Source organism: Octodon degus, unplaced genomic scaffold (assembly GCF_000260255.1).
Source record: "Octodon degus isolate 3935 unplaced genomic scaffold, OctDeg1.0 scaffold00007, whole genome shotgun sequence".
Taxonomy (NCBI): Eukaryota; Metazoa; Chordata; class Mammalia; order Rodentia; family Octodontidae; genus Octodon; species Octodon degus.
This window is the reverse complement of record NW_004524583.1, coordinates 19,388,293-19,398,230: the sequence shown is the minus strand read 5'-3', so window position 1 is coordinate 19,398,230 and position 9,938 is coordinate 19,388,293. Positions and strand designations below refer to the sequence as shown.

The 9,938-nt window shown below is 47.5% G+C and overlaps 1 protein-coding gene across 3 annotated transcripts in view; it reads right to left on the bottom strand.

The window, feature by feature from the left end:
- Positions 1-9,938, bottom strand: part of Ppp2r5e (protein phosphatase 2 regulatory subunit B'epsilon) — a 180,729-nt gene that overhangs the window by 5,884 nt on the left and 164,907 nt on the right. For all 3 annotated transcript variants that reach the window (XM_004624797.3, XM_004624798.3, XM_023702979.1), the window contains 3 exons: positions 8,580-8,699; positions 5,296-5,423; positions 3,306-3,407 (listed from right to left, as the gene is read on the bottom strand). In XM_004624797.3, coding sequence (XP_004624854.1) covers positions 3,306-3,407; positions 5,296-5,423; positions 8,580-8,699 — 350 coding nt within the window. The remainder of the gene's footprint in view (positions 1-3,305; positions 3,408-5,295; positions 5,424-8,579; positions 8,700-9,938) is intronic.

Below are 9,938 nucleotides of genomic sequence, written 5' to 3'. Positions count from 1 at the left end.
AAAAAAAAAAAAAAAAAAAAAAAAACTGGTTGATTCAAAATAGTGAACAAATTTTATTTTGCCAATGATACTTTGAAATTAAAGGGGGAGGATATTTTATTATAAGCCAAATAGGAGGCACACATCAATATATAAATAAATTATAAATTAAATGCATTCACATTTATTAAAAATAATGCACTATGCTATACCTAGTTTTCTTGTGTTACACTGAACCAGTAAAAAGCCAAGTCAGACAACAGGGAAAAGGCCTGGTCCCTTGCTTTATCAAAGATTTAACTTCAGGTACAGTACAAATTTTACTCAGAGAAATTCACAGTGGCTAAAAGAAATCTGTATGCAATACTAATGCCTCATACTTTATTTTACCACCAATATTTTCTAAAATACTGCATCTACATTTATAGCCACAAAAATTAGTCTTTACTCTCCTTCTCCCCCAGAAAAAAGTAGAGGAAACTGTATAATTTAATATTCTCTATTACTGCCGCATGAATGATGAAATAAATAACACGGTAGTTAGCATCTTCATTTCACAATTAATATTTTAGTAATTTAGTCTTTACTTACTATAATTAGTTTTGGTAACTGCAACAGCACAACACAAATTTCAGTGGGCATAATTACTTTCATAAGATTACCTAATGGGTAATTCTGACCCTGAAAAGCTGCCTTTCCAGGGCCGTAAGAGGCATGGTCAGAAGCCCTTGCAAGCACTGTGGGTTCTAGAGGTTTGAGTCTGCACCGAGTTGTCATCACCACAGTCAGCATCTTTTACCAAAATATTTCACTCACACTTCTGATCAGGAATCTTCTAGCACTCGATGCAATTTTCTCCTACGGGGACTTCTTCCCGGCAGAATTTATGATGGGTTATCATACAGCTTTCATACTGACAACTCTATCTTCAAAATGTCTAAATACTTCTGATGTATTTATTGCCCCCTTATTGTCCCCTTTCTCTTTCCCTGTAGGTGGTAAATTTTAAAACTTAACTACACTCTCATCGTAGGGATGCTGCCCAATTCTCGTCCAGTTCCAACTTTACACAGCCTGGGCGCAGGCACCTAGCAGTGTTAAGCACTTACTCCACCCCATTTTCAGATCTGTAATGCTTAAAATCAGCTCTGAACTGAAGCCATTCATTTCTTGCCTCCTGAAGTGAAATCTTCAGTTTTTCTCTGACATTCCCGAAGAATCCTCTTCTTCCTCTTCCCATTCTCCCAGCTACCGAGAGGCCAGCGTTTCCATCTTGCCAGTCTGCTAGTACTCACTTAAACAGGTTACCCTTGCCTTGAAGAAATATCTCTTATTAAGAAAGTCTGCTCACTATAAATCATTTTAATATGCCAAAATATCAGAATCCCCCTCTAGTTTGTCAATTCCTAGTCTCCTTGTGTTATGGTTGTATCTGTCCCCCAAAACCTCATGAAGTCACTGAGGCACAGTTCTACAGTTTGTGATGAATTCATGATCCAAAGCTCGGATTATGGGTTCGGTACTGGTGGGATTATGGGTGTGGATGCTGCATCCCGTCTGAGCAGATAGCCTGGATGTAACACAAGGGAGACAGACAGACATGCTCTCTGCTGCCGCTGCTCCTCCCTTCTGCTCTTGCTGCTTTCCGCTACCATGAGCTGCTGCCCACCGCCATGTGCCGCTCTGCCTTTGAGCCAGTGGAGTACGAGCTGAAACCTCCAGTAACTGTGAGCTAAATACACCTTTGCTTCCTTCAGTTTGAGTGTCGGTGACCATGAATTAATCAGCAATGAGAGAAGAGTGACTGAGACACCCTGGTTACTTCTTTCAGAGGATTAGTCTATTTAGAGATAAATGATCATAAAGCACTTTTATTATTGACATTCATTAACTGTAAATCTATTAATCGGAGTATTTTAGAAGTAAGGCCTTCCATTTTTTTTTTTTTTAACTTTTAAAAATATTTTCCTGGTGTTAGCAATCAGGCCCAAGGCTTTCTCACTCACTGCTGGGCTACCTCACAAGTCCTTTAGTATTCTTGATTCACCTGCAGACTTAATCTTCAACTAGGGCAACAGCGAGCATCCTCTTGCTCTTAAAGCCAAAATGCTATGCACACAAGAGCACTGATAAGTTGCACTTCGCCCTTTTCTAAATAATATTTTCAAATATTCTAAGTCCAAGGCAAGGAGGGTTATTATGAATTTAAAGTTCTGCAACAACTTATAATATACTGACTTAAAGTTACTGACACTGCACGTGTGGCATGACCTATCCCGTAATTGCTATTTATCCTACTAGTGTGGTTAAAAAGTCAGCCTCTCTCTACAGCTAAATACTTGCCTCGTTCCATCATTAAGTTGTTTTTCATCAACCACATCCTTGGAAACTTAAAAAATACCACTGCAGGGGTCTTCTGACCTGCGCCACCAAGTTTCCCCATTTATCTTTTTATCAGTAAAGCACAAGTGACACACTCAAAGTCAGACAAAACAAGAGAGCAGGAACAGTGCAGACAGCTGCGTCCCACCGGTTTGGCGTGGTGCTGAGCGTGGACACCTGCACACAGCTCTGCACTCCTGGGCTCCCTAGCCTCATGCTCAACATTGCCACGGCTGACGGCTGCCACGACTTCAAGGTGCTCACAGCCAAGCCAGAGACCCAGCTGCGGATGCAGAGCGTCCAGACTCCCTCAGGGTCTCCAAGTACGTCTTCTGGAAAGTTGGACTCACTGGCCAAGAAGTAACAAGGCTGGAGAATTATGTAAATGAGATGTGAAGAAGTCCTGACTAAGCCTTTACTACACAGGATTTCACTGGCTTCTGCTCCCTTACGGTCTAAAGCTGAACAATAAGATTTACCTAATGCCAGATTATCAACTGCCCGGTAAGCTACTGCATTTGTTGGGCTAAGTTTTGCACCGAACAGCTGAACAGCTAGATAACGGTGCCTCCTCCCTCTCCACTAAAGAACAGCACAGGCTCCACGCTAGCCCAAGCAGGCTAGGAATGTGGATCCGGAGGGCAGACTACCTGACGGTCTCCTTAAGTGGGCCTGAAATGCCAGCTATTTGCCAGGCCTGAAATGCCAGCTATTTGCCAGGCAGACACGAAAGATAAGAAGCGGGGAGGGCACACTTGGTCAAAACGAGCCCATCACAGAGCTGCTGCCAGTGGCATGGCAGCAGAGACACACACAGGAGCTCGCAAACGCGGACGCAGAAAGAACCAAGGTGCGCTGGTTCTGACTTGGAGCAGACTGAGTTAACTTCAGAAAAGAACTTGACAGTTTTTTACACGGCAGACAAAAAAGTTTTAAAAAGTTACCGCTGACGATCTGACTTGTATGTGGCCGTGAGCTCGTCAAACATGGCGCTGTTCATCTCCATAAAGGCCTTCAACACGTTGTACACTAATGCCACAATAGCCCTGCGAAGGAAGAAGGGAACACGTCAGTGAGCTGGACACAACGGGCTGCTGGAGGAGGACGCGAAGGCCGGCTCGGGCCACACCGGCGCCTTGCACAGCACTGCTGTCCCTTTCAGCTGGACAACAGGAAACTACCTATAGCTGGCTCATTTCCACCACAAGAAATTTAAATGCTTGGCTACAAGGGAGGCGGAAAGAGCAAATTAACTTTGCCTTTCTGATTACTGGTCCCTAAGACAGAATTAGCCATGGCTACCTGACAACCTCATATAACAAAAAGTATAAAAATAGAGCACACTCATCCTAAATATAAGCACCTGTGTAGGACTAACCTTAGAGCGACCTGGATTTGCATAAAATCTTACTTTTAAAGTAATAATATACATAATTCATCAGAATGTGAAGCAGTTCCTATGGAGACAAACGGTGTGCATGTAAAGTACGTGGAGAAGGATTTACATATAGTTACTCATACTCAAAAGATGTGACGCCAAGCTCCTGTTCAACAGGAGCTGCTTTCCCAGCCTCGCAACAGCCCATCCGTTCCCACGAGGCCCGGCTGCCCCAACCCTGAGCAGGTCACTGCACGCTGTGACACCACTATCAGCTGTGTGACACTACGCAGCCCAGCAGCCACAGCGGCAGCCACTTCTGAGAGGGCACGTCACTGTACACCCAACAGCCTCCCACCAGAGTCTAAATTCCTTTGCAAAGTCACTCTGTGCTGCCTCCGACTCTCCAACAGATGCACTCCACACTACCGGGCCATTACCGGGCGAGCACCGGTGGGCAGTACTTGGCGCCCGTCACAGAGTCCGAGCTCCCCAGTCACTTACAGGAGGGCGCGCCTGCTCAGCAGCTCCTGCGGAAGGCAGGGAGGCCCACTGCTGCTGCATTCCACAATGCCACCCACCCCAACGGCAACAGGAATGCTTGAGCAGGGACACCGCACACCTGAGAACATCACTGTGTTCCTCAGGGGGGCACCTAACCACTACTTACCGCACCTTGATTTTTTCCAAGTTCCATTAATAAAATAGAGTACATTGGAAAAACGCAAAATGTGGTAATTTCACAACTCCGTGTAAACATTTTAGAGACAAATATGAGTTAGTGAATTACATCTACTAATTCTTAAATTCCACATTAAATTTATTTACGAGGCCATCAACGTGTAAGGACAACTACAGGATGGATGGACACATACACACACGGGACTGGACTAAACTTCTCTCTCAAGATTTCAAAATTACTTTCCCCTGTAGCATGTGCCTGTGACTATGACTGAGCTGAGCAGGTCACTAGGAAATGGATCTTCCCGTGAAAGGCAAATCTGTGAGGATCACTCTCTGCCTCTCGACCCTTCAGTGTCTCCCACCTCCAGCTGGCGAAGGGCGCAGGGACTCGCTCGGGTCCTAATGGCACCTCCAGGGCCTTGGCGCACCTTCTGGCCTCATAATCGCAGGCATGTTTTATACTGTTTTGTTAAAACATTGGTTTACTTTTTTTTTTGGTGGTACTGGGGACTGAACTCAGACCCTGCGCTTACCAGGCAGGTGCTTATTCTAGTGGGCTGTCTCCCTTTCCCCAAAACATTGGTTTACTTTTGAGTCTGTCCGACCAGTACAAATTTCTAAAAGGTGAGGATTTTATCTTTTCAAATACCTATCTTTATCAATAAGTAAAGCAACCAGCATACAGTGAGCACCCACATTTTACTGAGGAGAAAGGGGCACAAAAGCGAAGGAGATAAGGGAAGGAGAAAAGGGGAAAGAGGGGAGAGAGGGAAGGAGGGAAGGAAGAGAGAAGAGGAGGGAGGAGAAGGGAGGAAGGTGGGGGAGGGGAGGGGAGGGGAAGTAGACAAAAGGAAACCAAACCAAACACCTACGGGTTCCAGTGCTCTTTTGAGATCCTATAGAGGCTGGAAAACATAATGGGGAGGATGACATTGGAGTTTTCTTCTATCAAACTCATGATGTATTCATTATTCCAATAATAGAGTGCTCTTTCTGCCACCTTTGGGAAAAGAAAAAGACAGGGGTAAGACAAATGGTAATCTTTCCAAACACATGTATTTTAAAAGACTATTTTTAAATTGTCAAACCAAAAGTAAAATTAAATATTAATCACTTCTTACATTTTTGTGGACTTAAGATTCCTCAGAATGTTCTGAAGTGGTTCATCAGTTTGGGGAAGAGGTTTTCTTTCTGTTAGTTTATATTCTCCTTTAATTCTCCCGCATCCACCACACTGCCCTACAGGGCTCCCTAGCCCCACGCGGCCCTACTATGGTCCCCTCGGTGTGGCTGTCCTGTCCTCACAAGCTGAGTCTTCCCGACTCCCCTCGTCTCCTACATGCAATCCACTTGGGCCCCGCGGGCTGGAGCTCAGCCACAGATGCTCAAATGCCTGCAGGCCCTGTCCCCGGAAGCCACGCTGCATGTACAACTGTCGTCCTCACCACCACCCAGGAAGCAGCAGCAACCCTTCCCCACAACAAGGACCTGAAAGTTCAGAGAGATCGGGTCACCTATCCACAGACATTGCTGGTCAGGTCAGGGCTGAGAGCCAGGGTCAAATAGGGAGAGGCAAGAGATGGTAGTGAGTGCCTGCCCAGGGCACTGGCTGTCCAGGCCCGGTCTCTGCCCACCTTGCTACCTGCTCATTCCAACGTGGTGTGCTGGGCCTGAGCTGCTCAGCTTGGCTTTTAGGAATGCTAAGGAAGACTTCAAAAGCAGGCCCTAACATCTCTATGATGAGCAGTGATTTTTAAATAGCTTTTGCTTGAACATGTTTGCAGTACGTAATAATTATGTTCCCCGTGTGGAGCTGGTACCTGTCCACCGTCATTCTTTTTATTTTCCTTTCTCCTACTCTGGTGTAGTTATGCTGGACCTGGGTGAGGCAGTGCAGGCCTATAATCTGGCATTCTGGGAGGCTGAGGCAGGAGAGTCACAAGTTCCAGCCAGGCCCAGGCAACTTAGTGAGACTCCATCTCAAAAGTATAAAACTGGCTGGGGCATGCAGCTCACTGCAAAGGCCCTGGATTCAGTTCCCAGTACAAAAGAAAGCGATGTATGGCCACAGGGCAGGCCTGCAGCACATGCTAACCAGCCTCCTCCTAAGCTTCTGTGGAGGAAGCCTCCCCAGAGGTGCTCCGTGAGGAGGGCCCATCCCGAGCACCCTGACAGAGCTGAGTGCAGATGTCTAGCCAGCTGCTGCATCACTGCGGCCCAGACACGCGGCGCAGCGCCTGAGCACTGCAGTGTCGCGCTCTCTCCTCCGCTGGCCTTGCTTTCTTTGCGGCCCAACCACCAAGCTGACACAAGATCATTGTTCTGCCACGCAAACAACATGTCTTTAGACCAAAAGTCAGAACAGTAGCCACTGTGCCTGCTGCTGCGGGTCAGTAACCACGTAGGGTGCCCGTCCAGTGACCCTGCTGCTGCAGGAGGCTTAGACAGAAATATTATAGGCAGTCAGACAGGACCAGGCCCTCAAGGAGACAGTGTGGAAGACAAGGTCACTCTGCAACTCTGGGAGACTCAGGTACCCCCGCTGTGAGCCGGAGCTCAGCACACAAGGACAAATGCAGCCACCCACATACCTCCCTAGGGATGGGCATCAGGGATTGATATCCTAAGCAGGTATCGATCACCTGGAAGCCAGAGAGAGCCACTGGCCTACAGGAAGAGCCTCTGCTCGTATTCAGGCCTGCTTGCTTTGTGACAATTTTACCTGAGCAGCTGTGCTTGTGATCTGATTGGCTGACCATAGTTCTGTCCCACCTCATGTCCACCCACGAGAGTTCCCATGTTCTGCACATTGGGCCAGCCTCACCGCATGGTTTTGCTCTATAAAAAACCTCTGAAAAGGCAGATCTGAGGGCAACCCATTCGGGTCCCCTTTTGTCCGTCTCTCAGACAGGGGCTTTCTTTCCTCCAATAGATATATTCTGCTCTTAACCACTGTTGTTCCTAAAATTCATTCTTCGATTTTAGAGAACATGAAGCCGGTCCATGTATGTTTCTGGTTGGGAGCCTCATTCACCTGTATCACGGCGACAGCTGAGCCTCTGGCCCACTGCGAGCTGCACATGCTCCCAGGAGGGATGGGCAGCCCACAGCCTCTCCTCTAGGCCTGGATATGAGCTTGCAACGCCAGGGAAGGCAGGATGGACATCCCTGAGCCTGGGCTGCACAGCACACAGCAGGGGAGCTGAGTCAGGGGCACCTTCCCTGTGTTCTCCAAGTGGCCACAAGGGGGCAGAGCGAGCCACCAAAAGGTCCTGTACTTCAGATCAAAATATAATCCAAAATCCTGTTAACTGGGACCATGAGCAAGTAATTCTCTAGTTCTGAAAAAGAACTTCACAGGATAACGCGCCGTCTATAAACAACGCATGTAAGGCACCTACCACCGCATTGCATAGAGCAGTAGGGCTGTCTGTTCCTTAAGCGTTACTTACTATTCTTTCTTCTTTTTTTTTAAATGTATTCGGTACAGAGTCTCACTACGCAGCTCAGATTCCTAGTGATCCTCCTGTCTCAGCCTCCCCAGCACTGGGATTACAGGTTTGCACCACCATGCCCAGTCTTGGTGGCCTGCTTAGCATGTGGTACCTGGGATGGAACCCTGGTCCTTCAGCTTAACTAGGCAGGTGTTCAGAACACTGAGCTATCTCCGCGGCCTAACTTTTATTTGAAAGAAAAAAAATTCCAAAACAATGATAGGAGGGTAAATACAGTCAATATATTGTGTACTGATATCTTTAAATTAGTTACTCAGAGTACGAGATATCACATATACCGACAACTGCTACCCTTCCTTACACAGAACCCCAGCAGCCCATCTTACTCTGCAATCTCCCCGAGACAGGTTCTCTTGCCACCTGGAGCTTCAGCGTCCCCATCGGCACACCCAAGATAAATGGGGCGATGGGAACTCAGGTCGTCAGGCAGAAAGCAGGCCACGCACTCGGGGCCGGTGCTCAAAGGAGGCGACCACAGTGAGGATGGCAGTCTCCAGGGGACAGAGCAAAGAAGACCCAAAGGGCAGCCAAACGCACACAAACGGGCGGACAGCATCCACTACACTCTTCAACAAGAAAACAACTTAATCAAAATGCACCTTGCATGGGCTATTCACGCTCGTGGCCTTCTTGCTACTAACCTGAAAGTGCGGGCTGGATACACACTTGGCGATCTGTTTAAACAAAGGTTCTTGAATTTTAACAAACTGGGAAGGTTCAATCACATCCAGAATTTCTTCCAGCTCCCCAAGGAACATGACCTGTAGGTAGACGCAAAACACTGACAGGACAGCTTTGCTTAAGAACACGTGATCACCATTTTCAGAAAGACGCACATGTAAGCCAAACATAAGCGAACCGGTGGCTTCCTGTCAGGTGCTCATGTCACATGGAATCCACTGCAGGGCATTTTGTGAAAAGTTCCTCACGACACTGAGAATATAATTCCACTTCCTTAAAGAAAATCTCCTCCTTGCTACTGATTCCGCACAGAATGGAGGACTGGATCAGCGCCCTGGGAAAGCGGCACTCCTGCAAGGCTTGCCTGCCACCCTCACTCAGTCCCCACCCCCACACATCACTTTTTCTTTAAACACTGGGAGTGGCCCAGTGTTCAAAGGAGTAGTCCTCCTGTGTGATGTTGAAAACTCTGCAGCACCAGCAGCACAAGCTGTAGTTTCTGCTCTGTGCTGGGGGATCCTTCAGGCTCCACCAAATCTTAGAACAGGAAAAGCCTGGCAGATGCCAAGAATTCAATCCATCTACACAAAGGGACCACGCGAGACCTGTTAGTGTGCGTGCATGCGTGCACGCACACACACACACACACACACACACACACACACTTGCACACACTGGCGCGCCTCTTTAGAGCACACAAGGAAGCTCATGGTCTTGGTACTGTGTGCGGAGAGAAGAGAGCTTTGCAGATCACCAAATGGAGCCAGACAGGGCTGATCTAGTCACCTATATTAAACATAACAGAAATGAACAGGGAATTTTTTAAAAGATACTATTTAGCCATGAAAAACTAATTTTGGGAGAAAAATTGAGTATGCAGTTGAAATACAAACACTTCCACTGCTTTCATCTCCTGAGCTGCAACAGAGAGCTAGGCATGGTGAGACTCCACCAACAAGTGGTAAAAATTACAAAGGACCACTTTAGCGCCTTTGAGGAGCAAACTATTTCTGTAGACCACTGCAAACTGCCTGGATACACACGAGTACCCCCCAAATTCTCCCCACATAGAAATCCCTGGGCCAGGGCTGCGTCCCACCAGCCTCAGCCTCCCCAGCACTTGCAGGTGTGTGCTGTGCGCCCTCCCCACACCCCGCGCCCCACACAGCAGCACCTACAAGGGTGCAGATGATCCAGCTCAGGACCTTCCAGAGCCACCAGGAACAGCTGAAGTGAAGGTGTGGGGCGTACTATAATCCCAGCCCTCAGAAGGCTGAGGCAGGAGGATGGCTTCAACTTAGAGACCAAATTGGGTTACA